The 24,981-nt window shown below is 48.9% G+C and overlaps 1 protein-coding gene across 4 annotated transcripts in view; it reads left to right on the forward strand.

The window, feature by feature from the left end:
• The first annotated feature begins 507 nt into the window (after window positions 1-507).
• WNT11 (Wnt family member 11) overlaps window positions 508-24,981 on the forward strand; it is a 31,504-nt gene continuing 7,030 nt past the window's right edge. Inside the window, exons 1-6 of one of the 4 annotated variants that reach the window (XM_064441534.1) lie at window positions 1,073-1,156; window positions 3,842-4,051; window positions 13,083-13,318; window positions 14,060-14,173; window positions 14,258-14,337; window positions 15,754-16,046. In XM_064441534.1, the coding sequence (XP_064297604.1) occupies window positions 1,092-1,156; window positions 3,842-4,051; window positions 13,083-13,318; window positions 14,060-14,173; window positions 14,258-14,337; window positions 15,754-16,046 (998 nt within the window). In that variant the 5' untranslated portion in view covers window positions 1,073-1,091. Of the gene's footprint in view, window positions 696-1,072; window positions 1,157-3,222; window positions 3,280-3,841; window positions 4,052-13,082; window positions 13,319-14,059; window positions 14,338-15,753; window positions 16,047-24,981 lie in introns of those variants that run through there. The other 3 variants (XM_064441535.1, XM_064441532.1, XM_064441533.1) reach the window with 3 other exon arrangements.

Genomic DNA, 24,981 nt, shown 5'->3' on the forward strand with positions numbered 1-24,981 from the left:
ATGTGTTGCAGCCTGCTCCGGGAGTGCCGGGCAGTGATTTCTTAGCCTCGCAGGAGAAGGAAATCCACCTGACAGCCCCGCGCATGAAAAGTATCTTTGTCCTTTAATTGGGAAGTCGATCGCGCAGCCCGGCAAGCGCTAATCACCCTCGGGAGAGGTGAATTTTAAAAGTTTCCGGTGAAAACACGAACTAGCTATTTTTGTTGCTAATCATTAACCGCTCATTAGAATAACGCCGTTAACAGTCCCAGCAACGAGCCCAGCCAGGTCCCTGCCATCCCCGGGGGCACCCCCGGCCCGGACCCCCGCCCGGGGCAGCGCCCTGCGGTCCCCACGGAGCCCTGGGAGGGGACAGGGTGGCCGGGGCTGGCTCCCGAGGGGGATGTCCCGGGGAAGGAGGCGGGTTTGGCGGGGGGTGATGCTGCCGGGGCCGGGGGGGGGTGTGTGTGCTGCCGGGGCGGGGATGCTGCCGGGGCGGGGGGGGGGGGAAGGGGGAGTGTCCCTCCCCGTACGCGGATCCCCTGCCCTGCCCGCGGGGGGATCCGCGGGGCGCGGAACGCTCCTCGCGGAGCTCTTTGTTATGCTAATCCGGGCTGACATCACGCCGCATATCAAAGCCGAAGGGGCCGCATATAAGGCGGCTTCGCGGGCCGCCCCGCCAGAGCAGCCCCGGCCCCCGCGCAGCCCCGGCGGAGGTAAGGACCGGGACCTGGACCGGGACCGGGACCGGGACCTAAGACCGGGACCGAGACAGGGACAGGGACCGGGACCGGGACCGGGGGGGCTGCGAGGCGCTGCTGAGATTGCGGGAGGGGGCAGTGCTCCGGTGGGAGCCCCCCTGAAACCCCGAAAGTGCAAAGGCGGGGGTGCCCAAGTGCAGGGTCTGCGGGGAGGGGGGAGGCTTGGAGGCTGCAAGGGAGAGGGGGAGACCCGGGGGATGCAGGGAGAGGGGAGACGCGGCGGGTACAGGGAGATAGGAGACTCGGAGGCTGCATTAGCCACCTGAGAGCCGGTGGGGTGCATGAAAGAGGGGAGACCCAAGGGCTGAAAGGGAGAAGGAGACCCAGACGATGTAGAGAGACCTGAGACTGATGTGCTGCAGGGGGAAGCGGAGACCCAAGAGCTGCAAGGCAGACTGGATGCTCCGGAGGCTGAAGTGAGAGGGGAGACCCAGGGGCTAAAAAGGAGAGGGGAGATGGAGAAGGGTATAGGGACACCGAAGATCCGGGGGCTGCAAGGCAGAAGGGGGACTCGGGGCTGCAAGCATGAAGTGAGGCTGCAATGGAGAGAGGAGCCTGCAGAGTGGTGGGGGCACCCAGGGGTGAAAGGAGAAGGGAGATGCAGAAGGCTGGAAGAGAGAGGGGAGACCCGGGAGCTGCAAGAGATGAGGGGCTGCAAGAGAGAGGGGAGACCTGGGGGCTGCAAGCAGCCCCACCACCCTGCTTGTTCCCTGTCCCTGCTCCCCATCCTCACCGCGGGTCATCTGGGGATGCGCTACCCCTAAACCAGGTGACTGTGCTCCCAGGGAGAGCTGCAGGCTGGCAGCGGGGTCAGGTGGATGTCTTTCCTTCTCGGATGAGAAAGTTGGAAAATTGTGAGATGGTTACTCACACATTTACAGATAGTTCATATTGCCTATTCCCATCCCTGCGACCGGACTCTTGGAGGTGTCGGATGGGAGCGTTTTCAGTGCGCAAGTGTGGGTCTGGCTGCAAACAGCCTCGAGGTGAAGAGAAAGAGCTTTGAGTTAAAAACGGCTCCAGTTTTTAGGAGTCTGCAGGCCACTTGCTGCTGGTTTGATCAGTGACCCAGAGCTCTCCAGAGCTGTAAACATCACGTCTGCCCCAAAGAGTCTCCCTCCCTCCCCTCCCCTTGCAAATTCCTCTTGCAAACGTAACCTGCGCTGGACTGAGTGGAAAAAGGCGTTATTACCTCCCCAAATAACAGGGGTGCGACTGCAGGCCAAGCTTGCAGCTCTTGGGGTGGGGATGGGGGCGTTAGATCATTTCTATTCCTCCCTCATTGAGGGGGGGGAACCCAAACTGTGACTTTTTCAAGGCAGGGAGCAAAGCAGAGGATGATGTTGCCTGGTCAGGCTTAGTGAGAGGGTTTTTAGACCATCTGAGACATTTTACACCCGACTCTTGTGTTGTTCAGCAGGTCACAGGAGGGAGATAAGGGGTTTGAAATATCTAAATGGACACTAAAAGGCATGGACAGGATTAAGGGTTGAAGGTTTCCAGCGTGCTCATGGAGGGGTGAGAAGAAAAGAGCTCCCAAAGATGAAAAGATACAGAAATACCCTGAAACAAGAAGTAAGCCTGGATGGTTGTGGGAGCACTGCCTTCAAGGGACACATCAAACCCAAACCCGAGTGGGCATTAAAGAAAAACAACCCGTGGTGATGAAATTCTGCCTCCCTTGTAGTCAGTCGGAGTTTTGTCTCGGACTTCAAGGGAGCCGGGAACTCGCCCCTAGAGGTTATTAAAATCCTTTATAATAACAGCACTTCTCTAGTAACCCTTTACACCAGGCGCTGGAGCTGGGATAGCCAAAAAGCAGCCTGAATGGAAAAATACACTGCAGATGGCAGAGAAAACACCCAGAAATATTCCTTCCCTGCTAATCCAATTGCTCACCAAATGGGGGTATAGAGGCAGAAAGCTGCAGCTGGGACAAATCCAGAGCTGGGGGTCAGCTGGGATGTGCTTTTCCCAGGGTAAGGGGTTCCCCGAAGTGATGCCGACTGCTCCAGCCTTTCCCGGTCCCACCCCAAACCCCTCCGAGGGGGTGACGTGGGGGGATGCTCGGTCATGGCTCGGGGATGCTGGTGTGCCATGCAACGGGCTGTGAGACTCCAGAGGTGCAATGTGGTGGGCAGGTTTTTCTGTTTATTTTATTATTGGCTTTCTTGTGGGGTGGGAAACCACCGCAAAGACCACGAAGAGCAGCCCGGAGCGGTGTCTGAAGTGAATAACTGAAGGGAAACCCATTTACTGCTATTAATACTGCTGCTAAAATAAGCAAGCCATGCCCTGGAGACAGAGAGGACCCCTCTAAGAATTTAAGTCCTGCACCTGGTTTGTTTATTTGTTTGGAATGAAGAAGGGAAAAACAACAAAAAAAGAAGGTGGGGAGGGGAAATCCTTGAGAGCTTTTGTCTCCTCCTGGCTGCTCCCCAGAGACAGAAATGTGATTTTATGTTTACGAAGTTGCAGCCCTTTCCGTGAGCTCCAGGTGCCCGAGGACTTGGAAGAAGTGAGAGGCAGAGTTAATGAGGTGAGAAGGAAAGCAGAAGGGAAAGAGCAAAACACATTTGTTGTAACAGATCAGACCGAAACATCTGCAGGGCACGGGCACCTGTGTGAAGTCGGGAAATGCAGTTTTTATAATTTGTCTTCTCTGCAAAAAAAGGAGGAGAAAAAAGAAATCTGGAGAGAAGTACGGCAGAGGTGAATAGCCAAAGATTTGGGCTCCTCTAAAGATTTATCTCTTTTTTTTCTTCCCTTCTTCCCGAGCAGTTACACAAACCTTTTGGAGGGGGGGGGGAGTGAAAAAAAGTGAAGCAGCGAATGAAGTCTTGCCATGTGCAGGGTTAAATGGAAACACACAATCAGACCATAACTCAGGGTGTAATTCAAGCCATACGGTTTGTCTGTCTGTTGACTCGAAAGGTTGTATCAAGGCTTGGCGAGGGAGGGGACTGCGAGGGGATAATCCAAACTTTTTTGTGATTCATAAACCACTCCTTTGCAATTTGGATAATAGATCTCTCTCTTGCGACGGCTCGCTGAACTTCAGAGTTAACTGTAGCTCGTGCTCTTTCTTTCTCTCCTTTCAGGTTGTTCATCTCCAAGGAGGAGCAACACCCAAACCGCAGGGAAATAACGTCGCGCAGAAAATTAGGAAGCCTCCTTTTTTCTTTGGAGAAGCTGATTTCCTTCGGCGAGTGGGGGACAGTGGAGAAAATGAAGCCGAGTCCACGATTTTTCTTAGCTGGTTTTCTGTCTTTGATTCTGCAGACGGGGATTTGCTATGGAATAAAATGGATGTAAGTACCTGGCTATCTCGATGCATTTTTAAAGCCTTTGTAGGCATTGCTGGTCTTTTACCCATTTTTGCAACCGCTATTTGAAGCACACTGTAAAGCCATTTAAAGAGCAGCAAACGCTGCATTTCTCTGGGCATTCATTGATTTCAAGTGTGTGTGCTAGGGGCTTGTGCTAACAATATGTCTCCATCTTCTTTCCAAAATATGCATGATTTAGGGTCGCTTTTTCTTCTCCTCATTGATACCGAAGGAAAGGCACACACTTGAATGCTCACATGAGCCACTTAATGAAGTTTCTAGCGTTAGCTCCTGCCATGCTGGGAAACTCTCCCACCGGGGCTGCTGGTTGTGCTGAGTAGGAGCTGAGAGCAGTAGGGACGGCAGCTAAGATAATGCCGCCAATCTCCAACCACAAGGGATGCTTGACAGATAACATGTTTTTTTTGTGGACCTTTTAACCTTTGGATTTCGTGAAGGGTGTTAAAAATGAGGCTGAGGGGGGAGAGGGGGAGGAGGGTGAAGAAATACCAGGGAGTGTGGTCAAGTCTGGATTGAGTTTCCTCGGAGGTAATGTCACTGCAAACAAAGTGAAAACATCACTATCTCATTTCTTTGCTTAAGCAAGCAATCAATTAGTTGCTTACTGCAAAATAAACAAACAAGCCCCTCCAACACCCATCTGGTTCCAGGTCCTTGGTGAGTGATCTGTCTTTTCTACTCGGGTTTGAAGCTGCTCACAAACTAAATAAGGGGATGTGGGCTGCCCTCAAATTAGCATCTTCCATAAAAGAAAAGGCACAATAAAATGCAATGCCAGGAGGAGTCTGTTGTGTAGGGTATAGTGTGTCTCGGTGAGGGTCTTGGGGTTAGATGGGGAGATGGAGACAAGAGGTTCTTGGTTTCTTCCTCCTTCCCATTCCACTGTCCCAATTGTCATCTGAGGCTCTCCCCACCTTTGTTAAAGGCTCTTTTAAATTTGGACATCTTCAGGTTAGATATCTTGTTGGAGCCAGTGTTTTCACTGCCCTGCATGCAGTCAGGGGAGACAGGACCTTCCAGATGGGGATTCACCCTCTCCAAAGAGACATCCAACACAAGTGTCGAGAGGAGTCCTCTGGAGGTGCCATGGACTGCAGGGAGCTGGTTGAGACCACACATCCACCACACATATGCATAAAGAGAAGCAGGGTGAATCCCTCCATGGGGTGTTTAAAGGCATATGGTCAGGCGTGAGGAATAGTCACCTACTTTAGGGCATTAAAACGTGTTGCCTGCATACTCTGAGGACCACCTTGGAAGTAGAGGAGATCAGGATCTGATTTGCTCTTCACCATCTTGGCTTTACACCTTGTAGCAGTCACCACAGCTAAATTACATAGCCCAGCTATTTCTGCCATCTTCCTCAGGTATTTAGGCTCTCAGTTCTGCATATATACAACACCTTGCCCAGGGTGGGCATCTCCTCTCTGCACGACATTTAGCAACATGCTCATGGGCTGGCAGAGCATGGACTCTTTTGCAACATTTATTTCTATGCAGCACAGAAATAAAGCTGTTTTGTGGCGCCCTGATCCAGCAGAGCACTTATATACAGACCCATAACTGAGCGGAGGGTCTTGCTTATATGCTTGGCATTAGGGTCCTGCTTGAGCAAGGTGCTAAACCCAGAGCAAAGGGCCAGGGGCGAGATGAGCTTCGAAGGGAACCTGATAGCACGTTGACAAGCTGTAGGCACAAAAAAAGGCTAGAAGGCAGGGCGAGGTCCCTAATAGCTTTGTCGGCAAAAGCAGCCTTTTGGCTGGTAAGTGGTTAAGCTGCGAGGGTTGCTTTTGGGGATGGGATGGGGGGGAGGCAGTTGGAGGAAAGACGCTGTCACCGCTCCTCCCCTTCCCAGCAGACATATCCCCCCTATAGAAAAGTGAGTGGGGAAGATGAAAGCTGGGATTAAAGTGGCATTTGAAGCATGAACTGCATCCAGATGCGCCGCCGGGGCTCCCCTCGCACCTGTTTAAAACCTGGCGGAGACCTGCACTCCCTGTCCCAGGGCACTTCGTGCAACTGGGATGCTGCCAGCTGGGATTTCACAAAAATATGTTTGGGGTGTGTTTTTTTTTTTTTTCATTTGCAGTTTCTCCTCCCTTCCCCACCCTTGTTTTTCTATGGAAACACGAGCCAATTTCCCCACCCCACCCCCAATCACTGGCAGTGGTGCTGCCATCCTTGGGGCGAGGGGACCATCCTTGGAAATTGCGTGGGTAAACTCTTGGCGAACAGAGATCGATGCTACTGAATACCAAGTAATACCTTGGAGCGGCAATCCCAGCCCTGGACTCACATGCTGTACAATCAAACCCTTGCCCCTTCCCTCCTGTGCTCATGGAAGGAGAGGAGGGGGGGAAAAAGGATGGGATGTAGAGTGAGGGAAGTGCTATGAGATGTTTTCGGTCGTGGGCTTGTCTCAGTGGTCTGCTCGCTGCGCCGTTGTTGTAGGCATGGTGCCAGAGGCGAGCTTCAAAGAGGATTTGGGAGGGGAGGGGGAAGATAAGGAGGTGGGTTTTGCCAGCCTGGCGGGCTGGGTTTGCAAGCCTGAGGAAGAGGGAGCGACTGATATGAAAGGCGATAGGAAATTCAATTTTGATTCAGCGCGTGATGTAATTGCAGGGGGAGGGGGAGAAGGAAAACATACTTTTCAACCATTTAGGACTTCCCTGTAACACGAATATCCCCTGTAAATTAGCAAAAGTGGGGAGAAGGTAAAAGAGAGCCATTTGTTTTATTTTATTTGGCTTATTTTTATGAGTTCTGTGGTCCAGATCTCCAGCTGTTGTAAATCGGCACCGTGCCCTTCCCTGCCGCAGAGGCGTGCACTGCCGAGCACCCAGTGCGGTGCGTGGATGGTCAACATCTCATAAACCTGCTCTTGCTGCTGGAGAAACTTCATATTTTGGCCTCTTCCATCCAGGCTCCAGGGAGCTGCTTGGCTGTAAAATCAGGGTATGGACAGATCTTTGCAGGATAAGGGGCTGCCGTGGAGAGGCAGCCTTTCCATTCAATGCATATGAGCCCCTGAGTCTCATTTTTGCACGATGCTTTTTGAAAACACTTTCCAATCCTTAGAGCAGGGGGTTTTTTTGCATTGTTTTGTGGTCCTCAGTGCTTGTTTTGCATCACAGCAGCTGGGGAGGTGAGGCAGCCATGGGTTTCAATGGGAGATGTCTTAGGGCCAGTGCATGTAGGAACTCTATTCCCTTACCCATCTCCTTTTGCACCCCCTTTAGCTCTCCTAGGAGGGCTTGGGTTTGGCCAAGCAGGTTGCTGACGAAACTTATTTGAGCACAGATGAAAAATATATAAGCACTAGAGGGAGCTGCAGCCAGATGTGCATGCCGCAGGTCTGCAGCTGTTGGGATGTCCAGGCACAGAGTGGCTTTCGAGGCACTTCTGCCTCCTCTGCCCAGGCACCAGGACACAGGTTGGACTGTCCCTGTCTATTGAGTGTCACCTTCAACACAAGAGTGGTCATAAAGAAGCCAAACGCAGCAAGAGGTATTTTTGCGTGGCTTGCAGGGTCAGCCCATGACAGCAAGTGGTGGCATTAGGATTCCCAATATTTTTACGTGGAGCTTGGTCACTTTGGGAAGTCCCTGCCTGTCCCTGTTGTGGTGCCCTGGACATGCCCCATGCCCTCTGGAGCCATCGCTAGCTGAGCACCGTTCCCAGCTACAAGGTCAGCTTTGCTGCACAATTCTCATGGTTAAACCACAGCCCTTCAGGAGCAAAAGGTGGCTGAGCCGTGCATTTCAGTGAACCCGGGATGTCCCCCAGCTCACCGACCTCGAGCAGCACCACAGCCTTTCTGCAGCCAGCAGAAAGCAGGGGAGAAAATGGAAAGATTTTGTTCTTCCTGGCAGCTCCTGCTTCTCTCCTTCAACTGGGGCGGGAGCTGGGACACTGGGCCACGGGCGCCTGCAAGGAGACCGTCTGCCTGGCAAGGGGGTTGCTAGATGAACTGCCGTGAAAGGAGTGCAGGACGGGGACGGCAGGAGGGGAATGGGCTGGGGGTGAGGAAGGGGGGGGACAGCAGCTTTGAAGTTTGCTCTTCGCTCCGTAGGCAGCTCGGGAAAACTTGACAAAGCTCCACGGCCTTCTTCGGTGCTCAGTGAGCCAACTCGACGCTGGCATCGACTTCTGTCGAGCTTGGGCTGGAAGTCAATGGCCTTGTGCCCACTACTGCCAGTGCTGGATTTGGCACCATATCTGAAAGCAGCTCTTATTTTAAGCTTTTACTTCAGGGTTGGTTTTTTTTTCCCGCACTCCTCTCCCTCTTCCTCCTCTTTATTTTGTTGGATTGTGGATTTTTTTTTTTTTTTTACTATATGAATCCCACTTCTCTGTTTGAAAAGGCTTTGCAGAACCACTGGAAGCATTTACCAGGGGACGTGGTGGCTTTCCTAGTGCTTGTGGTCTCCAGACCAGGACTGATGCAGGGCAGGTTGGCAGGGGCATGGCCTGCCTCTACCAGAAGCTTAGACAAGGTTATTGTAACTGTCCTGCGAGCCTCTTCCAGTTGAAAACCTGTGAAAATGAGGCTCCTCCAGATAAAAATCTTCAATGAGATCAAATGCGAAAAACCCCCTATCACTGCCTCTCTTTATTAAAGTCTACCGCACACTTCATTCTCCACAGCCATCTAATTTTGTCTAAATCTTTTTGTTTCACCCAAATCCCTGGAAGATTAAGGGGCTTAAGAATAGGCATAAAAATGAGTGTGCCTTCATGGAAAGCAACGCAGGCAGTTTGGAGCAGTTCCTGCTTTCTGCAACAGTCCTTCTGTGAGACCTTCTTGGGTTGTGTCACACAAGGGACAGTGGGGAGATGCCCTCCAGAGAGAGACCACATCAGAAAGAGAGGAGACCCTTCCACCCTTTAAGGGTGTTTTAAAGGGCACCAATGCTGCACCGCACAGTTCAGGGAGTTTTTCTCTCTTTGGCATGACCACGAGCAGTGTCCTATGCACAGTGGTCTTTGTGAACCAAATTATGTATGGCTTTCATTGATGTCTGCTCAGATCTGAAGGTACTTCTCCGAAGCTGCTGCTCCTATGAATAGTCTTCTCATGGAGGCCAGACCTGCAGGAATGGGCCCATACCTCTCAAAGGACCTAACACTGTAGAGCATTCATGTTTTCAAATGAATTTATTAACTGCCTGAGATAATTAAAAGAGTAAACGAAAGTCATGATCCATCCATGCATCATATTTCCTCTGTAATTACGTTTATGGTTTTCTGTCAGTATCCATAACTTCAATTGAAAGCCATGCTATGCTATATATAAAGCAGGAGATGTTTGGTTTGGGGCCTGTTTATTTAAAGGGATGGGTCAAATATGTATATTTTCTAAAAAAAACCAACAACCACCCCTCAGTTGTCCTCAGCTTTCTGGAGAATGCAGGATGGGGCAGGAGAGAGGAGAGCACGACGTTAGCAGGAGGAAACAGTGAAAAGCAGCATCTGTGGGATGGCAGTTGCTAAAATCCCCACATCCTGCTTTTTGGATGAAGGGTGGGAGTCCAAAGAAAGATGTTTATCTGGGATTTTCTTACCAGACTGAGGACTAAAGGTTGTTCTTCCCTGAGGGCTGCTTAATTGGGGCTGGCTGTTTCCCCTCCCAGTGCTGGTGGTCAACAGAGACTGGGTGGAGATGGGATAGAGACCCACCACAAAACACCCCTATGGACAAGACTCTTCTGGGGGAAGGTGATTTCCCTTCCACTGCCCCTAGAATGGACTTTGTTCCCCAAATAGGTCCTTTGCAGGCAGAGGCCATCCTTCCCTGGTGCTTCCAGAATCTGCGGAGCAGGGAGGGTTGGTGCCTTTCTACAGGGAGGGTTTAAAGTGACAAGGGGTGGAGAAGACATTTCTGAATGTAGGACAGAGACTGAGCAAACCTGGGCTGTCAGGGCATGGACTAGATGACCTAATAAGCCTCTCACATTCCTGATCTGTGATTTATAAATGCACTTTTCGGTCTCGGCAAGCGACTCCAGTAACTGTGAGTTTTCTTTTCCATCTCCATTACCCTTTACTTTTTCCTCCCGACACATGGAGATGTTTCCAATTATAGGTTCTCACAAGCAAAGGCATGGAGTTCAGGCCTGGGAGATGTTCAGAAAACACCTTCCTGCGTCTTGCATTTTTATTCTTGGCGGGCTCCCTGGAGCTCGGCTCATTCGACAAGAAACAGCCATTGCTGCCTGTTCTCCCCAATGGGGCCACGGTCCTTCCTCTCTTGACTGTCTGGCGGATATTTTTCCCTCTTCCATGAAGCCAGTTTCCTTCTTGTTGCATTATAAATCTGCTTCTCTAATGGTGATCATTTCAGACCATCTGTAATAACATGATCTTGTTGTATCACACCCCTTTTTTTCACAACTGGGATGAGTTTTGGTCTGAATTCAGCTCTCATCCCAACTTGTAGGTGGTTATTTCTGCTGTTCCTGACTTGTCTGTAACGGTGAGGTGCAGGTGCCTCAATGTAGGTTTCCAGGTCCTTTAAAGAGGCCAAAGACCTCTCTACAGGATTAGAAAATGTGGCGCAGGACCTAGGAGATATATGCATCCTTCTGGAGGGCCAGGTGAAGTATCCCAAGGCCTCTAAAGTGTCACTTGGCACCTTTGATTAGAAAACTGAGCTGGTGCCCATAGTACAGCATCTCTCAGAGACCTGGAACATTCCTCATTTGCCTGGAGCTCTCTCATTTCATCTCCCTCGCTCTGCTGCTGGGACATACTGTGCTGGAGTATTTATCATTTTTACTGTATTAGTGACGAGTTGCTTTGGCCTCTTGCCTGATTTGCATTTCAGTCCATTCCTGAGAGTTGCCGATAGGCTTTCTGGGATAAGTTTTTGCAGGTTTCTGGTGCCAAGTGCTAGGGGTTGGACTCATCTCACCCAGCTCTGTGCTTATAGAGTCCAGATGTCTGCGCCCGAGCTCAGTACCTGGGTTCCCTCTATAGCCAGAGTAGAAAATGAGCACTTCTAGGACATGAGTCATCTTATCCTACTGTAGGTCTTAAAAGTACCTCAGGCTAATTACTCCCCAGACGAGTGTTTTTCTTTCCATGGACTGAAGAAGGACCCTGAAGGACTACCATGAGGTCCACACTGTAGAGGTTTGCAGTCAGGTGACATTCATACTGTCCCTAGACTCATGCCTCTACCTTCAAGTACATGATATCTGAGATACATGAGCAGCCAGAACATCACCGACAGGTTTTGCCTCCACCAGCTAAGGTCCAGCACTGGTTCACATCTAAGGCAGGATGAGTTGCCTTCTGGAGGTGTCCAGACAGTGAGCGTTGCATGAGCAACAGCGTGCAAGAGACTGACATGAACTACAGGGCAGAATTTCTGACAATTAAATACTCCACTTTTTCCTTTCCCTTGAAATTCACTGGCCAGAACTCCTTTTCACTGTATATTTAATGGACCTCTTTAAATATATGTATGATATATATATTTACATAGCTAGCAGAGTGGTGGTTTCCCTTCCAAGTTTGCCACTGATTATCCAGTGCCAGAAATGCCAAACTCCAGCCGCCTGGGAATTTGTCAGTGCAGACCTACTCAGCCCTAGCAAGGATTGTAGCTTTTCCCTGCTGGAAGAGCAGTTGAGGTTAGAAATTATGCACAGCCCAGAGAGAGCTCCAACATACACAGCAGCTGGTTCAAGCCATCCTTGAGGGAGCTGGTGGAACATAGATGTGTTTTCCTGAAAACCGAGATCAGAGCTAATACACCCCGATCTTGGTTAGGGCTCAATTTTATCTCTGTTTCCATCTCATTTAACTTCTGAAGGATGTGGATGTTACAGTAATAAAGTGAAATGCACCCAGAAATGTGTCTGCCAATAAGTCAAACTAACCAAGATGGCTTAGGATGAAACTGAAAGGTAACACATTTAACAAGGAGAGAAGGAAATATGTGTTAAGGCAGTTGTGTTGCCAGGATCAGATGCCAGTTACTGATGCAGCCAGCTAGAAAGTTGTTTTATGGGAATGAATAACATTTATGACTACCCTAAGCAGGTCATAAAGATACAAAGAGAGTTACACAGCAGGCTCCTGCTGATCGCTGTGGGTGCGTGGGGAAGAAGAGCACAGCCCTATATGATGCATGGCAGCATTTGCTTTTTATTTTTTTTTTGTGAAAGTGTTGGCAATTGAACACTAGAAGAAGCAATGGGGTCTTTGGGTTGTTGTTGGTTTCTTCCATGGTAACGTACGTGCTGGTGCTAGTGGATCCCATCTCAGTTTTGACCATGGTACTCTCTCTGAACATACTCTCATCGTGCTTCTGCACTACGTTTTTGGAGACTAGAGAAACAGACTTATCTACGAGCAGCAGTGATGGAATTGGTGGAGGGTCTTGGCATTAACTCTGTTTTGCAAACTTGGTGGCTTTTCCCTGGGCCTTGCAGAGGATTTTCTCCATAATTAATTACGTGACATTTAGCATAATCCTTAGAGAGTGTGTGAGACAGATGCTGAATGCAAAACACTGATAACACCGACTTAATTTTTTTTTTCTGAATACCACAGTCTTGGAAGATCCAGCTCTCTGTTATCGTGGAATTGATGGGTCATTTTTCACTCTGTTGGGAGGTCCGTCCTCTTCATTCTTTAGCAAAAAACCTTCTCATAAGGATTTACACATTCAGTCAACTTGGCATATGCCCTGGGAGCTTTCTCCAGGCTCCCCTAGATGATGGAGAGAAATGCGTACTTCTAGAGGGTGTTTCTTCCCACCTACCTTAAGCACCTACTTTGCGCAAGATCAATCACTCTTCATGGTTGCCCATCTTTCTCACCAGCTTTAATTAAGCACCTATTTACAGGTAGCTAAAATTAAGTCAGATGAACACAGGCCAAAGCATTCACTGGACTGGAGGTAGTGGAGAAGTTAATATTGACTTGAAGATTAACTTTTTTGCAGGTTTTAATGCTTTTTTGCATGTGCTTGTTTCCTCAGAGCTCTGTCCAAGACTCCTTCGGCTTTGGCCCTGAATCAAACCCAGCACTGCAAGCAGCTCGAAGGCTTAGTGGTTTCCCAGGTGCAACTGTGCCGCAGCAACCTGGAGCTAATGCAGACCATCATCCAGGCGGCACGGGAAGTGATAAAGACCTGCCGTAAAACTTTCTCAGACATGCGGTGGAACTGCTCCTCCATTGAGCTGGCTCCTAACTACCTGCTGGACTTAGAGAGAGGTAAACAGCACTGCTGGCTCAGCCGGGGACATGAGTGAGTAGAGTCAGCCAGTGTGTGCATATGCGTGCTGGGGCAGGGAAGGGTCTCGCTACCGGGGGGACATGGAGGGACTTCATAGCCTAGTTGTTCTGTTCTCTAAGACCATGTTCATTGTTATGGTGCCAGTCATGCTCAGGAGGTCTCAAGTCCAAGACATGGTGTCCCACAGCTCTTCCAAAGCCTGACACTGATCTGGCCTGCTCATCTCATTAAGAGTCATGGTGCACTTGGTCACAGCCATGCAGGTGCTGTTCAGGGCACACAGGCTTGTCAAATAGCTCACGTGTGAGCTTTCATGGGTCAGAGCATCCCCGCACGCTCGTGCTGCAGCTCTATGGCTTCCCACCACCTCCCCCAGCTCCATGCATGCCAGCTCTATGACCTGCCTGCAAGCAGCATCCAGCACAGGGTCAGAAGGAGGCAGGAGAGTCCATGGACAGGCTTCTTCACATGGTCCAGGAGCAGATCACACCACAATGGACAAGTTGCATAAGTCCATGTGCCTCCTTCCCTGCTGGCATGTTGCCTCATGTCGAAGGGCTCACTTAGGAAGCGTGCTCCAAACTAGTGATGCCATGGGAAGCCTCAGCTGCAGCGAGTTGGTGTGTTTGCTGCTCCATGGGGCACAGATTGTGTGGGTCTCTTTTTGGGGACCATTTAGCTTTCCCAGGAGGCTGAGCTGGAGTTCTTGTCTCTTCCAGGCACAAGGGAGTCAGCATTTGTGTATGCCCTTTCTGCTGCTGCCATCAGCCACACCATTGCCAGAGCCTGCACCACCGGGGACCTCCCTGGCTGTTCCTGTGGTCCCATCCCAGGTGAGACACCTGGACCTGGGTATCGATGGGGAGGATGTGCAGACAACCTCAACTATGGTCTTATCATGGGGTCCAAATTTTCAGATGCTCCCATGAAGATGAAAAAATCAGGATCACAAGCCAATAAACTGATGCATCTGCACAACAGTGAAGTAGGGAGACAGGTAACAAATCCACGAGAGTTATTGTAATTGTACAATCATCTGTAGTGGTTGGTCGCTCTGTGAGGTCCAGTGTCTCTGTCAGCTAGCAAAAGGAGCAGGTTTCTGAAGATTGCTCTGAACTCCTTTGGCCTGCTGAAGACTGTGGCTACATAACTCATGCTGGGACTCAGGAGGTCCTGAATGCTGTTATCAGCCCTATATAACCATGGGTGGGATGCCTTGTTGTCACCCTTTCCACAGCCAAGGATGGCTCTGGCTTGTTTACCCCAGGAGGTGTGGTGGGGATGGGTCCCATCGTGCTCTGCCAAGGGCGTTGCACAGGCAAAGTGCTGTGTGAGCATGGAGGATTATCATCTGCCAGATGCATCCAGCAGCAGCTGCCTCCTAGACATCCCTGCAGCCAGGAGGGCTGATTTTCTCCTTTCAAACTGCTTTTCTAGTGGTTATTCCCATATCTGGCAGAAGCTGCTATTAACAGCTTGCATCTAGTGGAGGAATAACGCTTACCATGTGCAGAGCTTGGTGTGCACCAAGGTGCAAATTGCCATCGCAGCCCTCCATACAGCTGGAGAAATGGGTGGGGTCTGTAAAGCTGACCCCTGCACCCATCTCTGGGCCTTCAGCCGTTCCCTAGGCTGGTCCTACCACACAGCTTAGTCCTTCCAGGGCTGCTGGTGCTTGGGCGCTGGAGCAGATAAAACTTGCATCATGTTGAGCTCATTGGCAGCTGGCTGTGTAGCTACAGGCTGAACCCACCTTTGCAGAGCACAACCATGTCAATCTTGCCTCCCTGGGTGTTTTTCTCTGCCATTCCCACTCTGTTTTTTGTGTTTGTAATGTCTTGAGTTTTTGTTTTAATTGCAACGGGCAGATTTTTGTTTGGGACATAGTGTTGCCATGGCTGGTGCATTCATCCCTTCCTGGCAGCATCCTGCCATGTCCTACAGAAATGAGAACCAAAGTAAAAGGCTCTTTTGGCCCCATGGCCAGCAGAAAGGCAGGGTGAGGGTGCCCTGAATTTGTCAAAGCCTTGACATCTCTTACCCAAAGCTGCTGGAGGCAGAAATGCACATTAATTTTCTATTTATGGATTGCTTTGATTTTTAGCTCCTTAGGAATTTAGAGGGTGGAAATGCAGCCCTGTGTGGGTATCTGATCAAAATTCAAAATGCTTTACTCTCTGCTGGCTGCAAAGGTGCCTTGGTGAACATAGTCCTGGGCTGAGAGTGATCACCAGGGAGTTGTGGGATCTCATTCCCTTTGCACAGTAGCTACTCTAGAGTAACTGTGCAGAAATTAGAGCAGCAGTCCTTTTCTGTAGCAGTCCCTGCTAAGAAAATGTCTTCTTTAGCAAGCTTGTGGGATGTTTGGAGGTAAGAGAAGGACATTTCCTAACTCCTGCATTCCTTTTTGCAGGTCTTGAAAGCCTCTCTTGAAATGAAATGTAAGTGCCATGGAGTTTCTGGGTCATGCTCTATCAAGACCTGTTGGAAAGGCCTTCAAGAGCTGCGAGACATTGCACTGGACCTCAAAAACAAGTATTTGTCAGCCACCAAGGTCGTTCACCGGCCCATGGGCACACGCAAATATCTCGTGCCAAAGGATATTGATATCAGGCCGGTTAAAGAGACAGAGCTGATTTACCTTCAGAGCTCGCCCGATTTCTGCATGAAGAACGAGAAAGTGGGGTCACACGGGACCCAGGACAGGTGAGGCTTTCTGCGGCAGGTACTGACTGCACTCTGAGCCCCGAAGAGGGAAGGAGAAAAGTGGCCCATGAAGGGCAAATAACTGGGGGGTAGCACATGCATGGAGGTAAAGGACATCTCTAACGTACAGTATAATCTGTAGATGCCCAAGCCTATTAGTGGTGGCTGTGGCCAAGACGGGCTGCAGGCACCTTTTGTGTTATACAGGCAGGCACAAGATACCTTTTGAAATCCCCTAAGCAGCTCACCTCCGCAGGAAATTGTAATGATCAAGAAGCTGTTTTTTACTGTGTTGAGTCTCTCCGAGTCACTTCTTGCAGTCATCGCTGATGTGATGAGTTGTTACTCTACTTTAAGGCTCCTCTGAGTAGGCAAATATTAACCCAATTAGCACCAGTGCTTCCTGGAAGCCTTAAAAGAGCCCTGTAAACTACAAAGGTGAATTTTTAGGACTTTTCTTCTACTGCATTTTAAAAATCCAGGTGTGTTTGTATTGCTTATGTCTCTGCAGAGGAATTTCTTCATCCCATTAATATTTGTGATTTAGGGTCATCATACCCAAACTTCCACTGGGCACTGTCCCTTTCACAGGCAGCGGACATGCCTGTCTCTTCCCTCTATCTGTTTAATTCCTTAAAAAAAAAACCAGTTCCACATTTCAGCAGTCTGAGCATCTCTGGGTGGGCGACAGACCCTTTGACAGCCAAATTATTGTTTATTTCTAGAATTCTGCAGAATAGCCAGATTTTTTGTTAGGTGTCTGCAATGGCCGGGTTTCAAGCAGTCTCATTAGTTGCTCTCTGCTGGCTTGGCTTTCTTCAGGTAATTCTCATAGTTCTTCTTTGCTCTTTATGTTACTTTGTGATGGCGACTCAGTCAAGTTGCAAGCAGGTACCTGCTATTTTGTGGGGTGTCTTCATCCAGATCAATGATCTGGACAAAGGGATTGAGGGCACCCTCAGTAAATTTGCAGATGACACCAAGTTGGGCAGGAGTGTTGATCTGCTGGAGGGCAGGAAGGCTCTGCAGAGGGACCTGGACAGGCTGGATCCATGGGCCGAGGCCAGTTGTGTGAGGTTTAACAAGGCCCAGGGCCGGGTCCTGCCCTTGGGTCACACCAACCCCAGGCATCACCCCAGGCCTGGGGCAGAGGGGCTGGGAAGTGCCCGGCGGAGAAGGCCCTGGGGGTGCTGGCTGACAGCCGGCTGGGCATGAGCCAGCAGTGCCCGGGTGGCCAAGGAGGCCACCAGCCCCCGGGCTTGTGTCAGCCCTGGTGTGGCCAGCAGGAGCCGGGCAGGGATGGGGCCCCTGTGCTCGGCTCTGGGGACGCCCCACCTCGAATGCTGGGCTCAAGTTTGGGCCCCTCGGGACAAGAAGGGCCTGGAGGGGCTGGAGCGTGTCCAGAGAAGGGCAGCGGGGCTGGGGCAGGGTCTGGAGCACAAGTGTGCTGGGGGGCGGCTGGGGGAGCTGGGGGGGTTTAGCCTGGAGAAGAGGGGGCTGAGGGGAGCCCTTCTCGCTCTCTGCAGCTGCCTGAGAGGGGCTGGAGTGAGGGGGGGGCTGGTCTCTGCTCCCAAGTCACCAGTGACAGGGCGAGAGGGAACGGCCTCCAGCTGCGTCAGGGGAGGTTTAGGTTGGATGTGAGGGAAAATGCCTTCCCTGCCAGAGCGGTCAGGCCCTGGCACAGGCTGCCCAGAGAGGTGGGGGAGTCACCGTCCCTGGGGGTGTCAAAAAAACACGTGGACATGGAACCATGGGGCCATGGTTTAGGAGACCTGGGGGTGTTGGGTTGGTGGTTGGACTTAATGATCCTAGAGGTCTTTTCCAACCTTAATGATTCTATGATTCATTTTAACTCTTGTTGGATATAGGGGTATTTGGACCACTTTGGTTGAGACAACCTTTTGTTGTAATGGCAACAAATTATATGACCCAATGCAGAAAGAGACTCTTTGGGTACTTTTGATTCATACAAAGCATTTGGTGAGGGGACATCAGAAGATATCCTTTGGCAACAGCCATTTAGTCTGGTACCACAACTCTGCAGACAAGGTATCAGCATTTACCTGGTGGAGCTGATCAGGAGATGAGGATGGTTGAGTGACACAAGCGTGTCCTTTTTGTCCTCGGATGTTTTGTGGCTGTTACAGTTTTGTATCCTTCATTAGGACCAAAACCAGTGGTTGGACTGCTCTACAACAGTGTTTATCTGGCAGCTCTGAGGTGGGAACACCAGGCTGATGTTCATCACCAGCCCAGCCGTGGAGCAGTAATTAACAAGTGAAGATGTTCATGGGTCACTGAGGATTGTAGGCAAAAAGCTTGTGTTGAAACTGGTTTCTGAGGGAAAAACATCATTTGAGCAGATTTGTATGGATTTTGACAGATTTGTGTCTGGAAAAAGATCTCTTTGTTGTGTCCTTCTGTTTTGCAATGAAAAAAATTGTGGAGGTTGTTTGGAAATTAGTTTTATAGAAGTTGTGTGAAAACAACAGTTTGAGTCAAAACCGAACTGAATTCATTACAGATTTCCCAAATAAAGCATTTCTCCATGTGCTGAAATCCTCTTTAGAGGGAGGGAGGCATGACTTCTTCTTAATCTAATTTCATTTTACAGCAGATTTTGCCTTTTTATCCCAGTAAGGATGAAAAATATGTCAAGGTCTTGAATGATTTTTTTTTCATTCCAAGTATAGGAAAATGGATATTGCAGGCGTCCGTTTATCCTGACCTGGGCGACAGCAGTGATTGTGAGCCTGCCAGGAGGGGGTCCACAGGAAGTGAGATTGAGTGAGGATTTAGAGGACCAAGATATTAAGGCAGGAGGGGATGACTTTCAAAAGGAACCTGTCAAAATATACTCCTTATTCTCGGATGTACAAGACAGTGATGGCCGTGGGAGGGGAGGAGGGTGAGATAGTCCCGTGTTGAGCTGCAGACATCTCTCAGGCCAAGTTTTAAGGTCATGTGTAGTTACACTGATTTTTATCGCAATCCATCTGTCAGCTTTAGAGAAGATGCCCAGTGTCTCAAAACTGGCGTGCATAACACAAGCCATAGCAGCCCCTTCTCTGCATTAAAGCAATAGAGGAAATAAAAGTAAAATGAACACAAGGAGGGGAGTTTCCCTAACCTCCTCTTCCCATGGATGCTTTTTTGCCTTCTCAATTTTTCTCTCACAGAAAGGACATTGAAATGTATTCTAAACGCAGTGGCTCTGTTCCAGCCAGCCACAGGGCTGCAGAGATAGCGGCTAATGACAGGGATGAGGGAGAAGGAACACAAAAGAGATGCTGTTAGAGAGAGCAGGGAAAAACGTGGTTCGTGCTTACTCCGCAAAGATGTAAAAACACTTGCATGGAAATAGCCCAAACAGGTTTTTATTTCATAAGGCAAGTCCCGGAGGTATCTTAACATTTTATCCTTGTGCACATCAAAATTTTCTGGGGGGAGATCCCGCTGTTTCCTACTAGGCTAATTTTTAAAGTCTTTTATGGCAAATGCAATCAAAAAGGGATTTTTTGTGGTGGTCCCTCAGTTCATTTTTTCTCTTCTCTTCTTCCATCACCTGCCTATTCCCTCTTTGGCCTTTTTCTGGCCATGAACACGGATGCAGGGATCAGCCCACGGGATGTTACAGTGCAGACTCCTCTTGCCATGCTCCAGAAGACCTTGATCTGGGCAGCTTCAGCAGCTTTCCAGCCTAACTTTCTGCCTCCAAAGGAGTACAGAGAGGAGGGGACCCCATTAACAACCCCTTTTCCTGTTACTGGATTAAAAAATTCAGATTGCTGCACTTTCATTACAAAAAATAAAAAGTTTTGCATCATATGGAGAAAAAAAGCCTTTGCCCACTCGTGCTCCCTCAGGTCTGGTGCTTGCTCAGGGCACACTGGAAGCAGAAGAGGTTGATGGCTCAGTTGCAACACCTTGGACATATTGGGTTTCAGTGTATGCTGGAGGGAACAATCCTGCACCAGCAGGTGGGTGGAAGGGATAATCTAATCAGTGGCTTCCATCTCTCTAATTATTCGTTGCATTATGCGGACTTATTGTGTGTTTTTCAGGTAGGAAAGGGAATTGAATTACCTTGTAGTGGAGCTGTGTGAAAATCCACTTAGAAAACGTGCACCCAGTTACTTAAAAGCCTTTCAGAGCTCTTTGCTGAAAGGATTTCAAAGCTTTCTTCAGAACAAGCCTGAAATATTTTCTAAGACACCTCGGCCTTTCTTAATTTCTTGAAATTAGAAATAGTTTGGAAGTCTGCACGCCTCCGTGCGCTTGGGGTGTATCCAGATTTCAAAGTCAGGGAGCCAAACCCGAACCTGAGATTTGAAGCCCCTTTGAAGGGTTCAAAATCTGATTAAGGAGCTGAGTTTTGCAACCGGTGTGCAAGGCTCCTGCCAACAGGCTTGCTGCAACCGCAGCCCTCATCGACTCCGGCCAAACGCCGTGTGCTTATATGCCACCACCACGCTTCCATAGACGATCAGAAAATGGTCTGAGAAAAATCTAAAGCAGCTGATTTGTGGAGCGGCAAGTGGATTGTACAACTTTCAATACAACAAATCAACCACTGGGAAAAAATGTATCTGTTCCTGCTTCAGAGGTTTCTTAGACTAAAACACCTGCAACTCATCTTTTAACAGGTATCTCAGTTTCTCCTGCCTGAAAAATTCATTATCAGCTTTGAGTAAACGATGAATAATAGCAGATTATAAAATTGAGATCTCTTTTGTGAGAAAAGAAGCAAAAGAAAGTATTGGCCTCCTTTATCAGCAGGGTGCAATGTATCATATTTCAAAGGCTGTTTAAGGTCCCTTAAGGAATCCAAGGAAAGGGAAATTCTGCCATGCATGCAAAAGCCTCCAGCCCCTGAAGCCTTGCAGAGATAACTGAGCTGTTTATTGCTGCTCTTTCCCAGAGCAGTCTTGGGGCCAAGCAAACACCGCTTCCTCCCCGCTGAAGATGGGAAGGAGCTCTCTTACGCTGCAGAAATCGGGCTGCGACGTTGCGCCGCAGGGTTGATCAGCCACCGCTCTTTAGCCGACTCACTTTGGCAACGAACATGGCCATTCTTCGGTGGTTGCTCCTTGCTCCTGTACTCGTTCTTTTCTGCAATATAAAATATTAGTCTGAAGTGTCTCCCACGGTGTCTTAGGCTGGTATGTTTCCTTGGATAGGAACACACACGGAGGTAGCTGGGCATGCATCTGCTGCTTGGTGGTGACTGCAAAGACTTAGTGGCTGGTGGTTACCTCTTTGGCACCGGTGATCCCTGCGGCAGGGCCGATCAAATGCCGCAGAGAAAGGGTGCAGTGCTTTCAGGGGTCAACAGCAGCCCTTGATACCACTTGTTTCCTGCCTCCCTGAAAATACGCTTTGCATTGCGTGATTATGTGGGCAGTGAAAATTCTTAGCAGAAGCACTCATGGTTAAATGGGGAAGAGTGGTCGACAACAGCATTTGGTGGTTGTTTTTTGTTACAGCCTTTTTAGTTTCGGTCACTCATTGAGGGCACAAGAAGCAAATGATGAACTTTGGCTTTGAGTAGGTTATAATGTGTACGATGATTTAGTAATTTTTGCAACAGTGTGCCACCATTTTTTCATGGGATCTGACAAATGATGAAGAGCAAATGGTAAATAATTCTTCTGTGAGTGTCCCAGAAGCTTAAACTGGAAGAAAGTCAGAAAAATGGAGGCTTTCTGTTCCTCCCACGTGTAGTGCTATTTCTAATTTTCCAGGGCAATGAGCTGGTAGCTGGTGCCCGTTTCGGTAGTTGGGCCAGCTCTGCTGCTTTGGGCTTTTCCTCAGTTAATCCCTGGGGAAGTTTGAATCCTTCCCATTTTGAGAGCCCTAGATTTGACCATAAAGTCTCCTGAACAGATTTGGGAAGAATAAATTTTTTGGTGGAAAAAGTCATTTCACACAGTAAAATTACAGCGGATAGTGAATGCAGGGGATAAAAAATTACAGCCAGCTCTCCCAAATGCGTTTAGTCCATCTGCATCAAAACAGTGTTGGAGTTGGGGAATATCAGGGCTGGGAATGACTTTCAATGGGGCCTGACCTTTCTAGGAGCAGGACTGAACGGAGGTGACCTAGGCTGTTACTGGAGGTGTTTGTCTACTCTGGTCTTAAAAACAGTTTCCCTAAACAACCTGTTCCAGGGTTTTACCATCCTCAGAGTTATGTTTTTCTTAATTTGAATTCAAACTAATCACAATCTGAAATAATTTCTTGTCCTCTTTCCTCAGCATATAGAGAACATTTCTTCTCTCTCCTTTTTGCAATAATTTTTTATAGATGGGAAGACACCTCTTCTCACAAACTTCTCTAAATCAGTTCCTTCATCTTTCTCTACTCTCTGAACTGCTCTTCTGACTCTCCTGAGAACATTCCCACATTTATCTGGATCTTTCTCCCAGTGCATTGCTTACTTTGCATTTTAATCCACTCTCACAAAATGCTCTCAGTTCCTTTTGCCTCAGCGTTATCCACAAATTTTTACACTCTCTACTTCTCGTTAATGAAAATACAGGCTGGTTCCAGGATCTCCCTTGACATCTCGTCGCTGACATGTACTATTGATAACTCTCTTTCGTACAGTTGTTCAGTGTCAGTCTCTAGTCATTCCTTGTGGATGAGAAAGCAATTTAAAAGTAGTTAAGACTCTGCCCTCAAAATCTTATATGAAGCTGTGCACTTTGATGTATTTTTAGCAATGTCCATTTTGTTACATACCTCCTGGGGGATTTGAATTATTTTTCTCTTTCTTTCTTTTACACACTGCTCTATGACTTGACATTACCGGAGCACGGGGCACTCAAGAAATTAATAAGAATTTGATTTAAAAGAGAAAAAATAAATTACTTTACACAGGAGTACTGTCTTCTGGGACTTGTGGCTTCTGGAGTTCGTGGAGGCAGATGGTTTCCCTGAGGTCAGAAAGGGATGAGACAAACCCACGGCCAGGATGCCCACAAGGGAATGCTGAGATGTCTAGGCAGAAACACACCTTCTATCATCCCTAATACAATAACCCAGGTGCTGGTGGGGTATGAGGGGATGGACTACAGAAAGCAGCCAGATTTTCCTCCCTGAAGAGCATCTCCCACAGCCATCACAGAGTAATGGGCCAGGCAGACAGTTGCTGTGACCCAGAATGACTTTTCTTATATAGTCATAAGCAGCTTCCCCTTATCAACAGGAGTGAGGTCCCAGTGGACATCTGACCCATCCCTGTCACCATCTGTCATTATTGTGGGTGACACAGTACAGAGCTGGCCTCATTTTGGCTCTCAGATGCCAGCTGGGCAACCAAAAAATATCTATCCTTATGTCTGCTGATGGGACAGAAGTGAACTGGGATCCGCAATGAAAAGAAGTGTGACATCTCCCTACAGCTTTTCAAATGAAAATCCCCCAGGAGGTAACTGTGAGATGGCTTAGCCCCTCCATCTGGAGGAGGACTCTTAGAAGAGCTGAGATGTCCTTCACCATGTCTGCTGAGGAGCCACCCCCATGATGAGGCGGTACGATGTACCGCAGCGCTTCTGCAAATGAGGGTTGGAAGGGGGAGATTTTGGACAGGCGTACTGAGCGGGATTTGTCCAGTCAGCAGGGCTGACCTCCTCCCGTCTTGCATAAAGAAGGAAAAAGCACTGTGACAATGTGAAAGCCTGTTCCTGAGCCAGGACCTTGGCTGGGATTACAGCCGAAGCATCGTTTTTCACCGGTCTTCCAAGTGCTTCTAGAGGTTATGGTGTTGTGTTAAGATGCAATCGCCTGCCTTCGTATTTTCTCTCTGAGGCTCGGGAGGAGGGCATTTCTCTGAGTTGCTGGAATTGTGCTGGACCCGGCCCAAAACAAATGAGATTGAACTTAACCCATCAGTGGGGTGCCTGGTGAGGTCGTAGCCGTGGGCTCTGAAAGCAGATGCTCAGGGGCAGCTTCCGTGGGTAAACTCTGGTCTTTGGGCTCCTTTGTCTTCCCCCACTCGCTTTTTGTATGTACAGATACGGCTGAGAAACTACCTCTGTTTCAGCTTGTTTAAAGAAAAATAAAGATAATTCACCCAGGCCTACACTTTAAAACAGGAAACAAAATCTCTGGTTAGTGGCATTGTCAGAAAAGTTTTCTAGAAGCTCATTTAAGTTCAGGGTGGGGTCAAAAGCTTTGCTTTGGCCATTCAACCAGTCCATCTGGAATGTCTCTGTTCCTTTATCCAAAACTGAAGGAAGCTTGAGGATTTTTTAATAAGATTTTCATTTTTTCCTTTATTTCAAGCTGGGTGGGATGGGGACAGCTGTGGAAACGTGTATCTCCTAGTAGATCCACTTTTTTTTTTTTCTTTTTTTTTGCAAACCACAGGAATAGGTGCAAAAAAAGGGACATTCCCATGTCCCACAGGTAGAAGGGTTTTGCTCTCTATCTGAATGGGATAAATTTGGCTGTCAGGTGCTTTGTATGTTTGGGGAGTGAATGTCCTCAATGGTGAACTGGAGTCAGAGCGGACCCATGTTCCTTTTTTTGGCCAATTTAAGGAGCTCTCAGCACAAGGTGGCACAGATGCACTGCACATCCATCACTGTGCTTCTGCAGGCTCCCCGTCCTCCCTGGGTGAACCTCCGGGCAACAACCTTTCCATGCACCGGTAAAGCTGAGTGAGGTTGTCAAATACCCTCCCCTCTTGTCAACATGCCTATATTTGAACCTTTGCTCTGAATATTTAATGCATTTACTAATACATTTATGAGGAGTCATTCAGAGGTTTCCTGGCGGAGGGGCCCCGGCTCGCAAGGGCAATAACAACGCCTTTGGTTCAGAGCTAGGCAAACACGCTCAGTGTGGTTGCAGACTTCGGCTTCGGTAGAGGTTTTCAAAGGTTTGTAAATATTTACACACACTCCCGAATGAGGGGGAGCAGGGGGGG

Source organism: Phalacrocorax carbo, chromosome 1 (assembly GCF_963921805.1).
Source record: "Phalacrocorax carbo chromosome 1, bPhaCar2.1, whole genome shotgun sequence".
NCBI classification, from domain to species: Eukaryota; Metazoa; Chordata; class Aves; order Suliformes; family Phalacrocoracidae; genus Phalacrocorax; species Phalacrocorax carbo.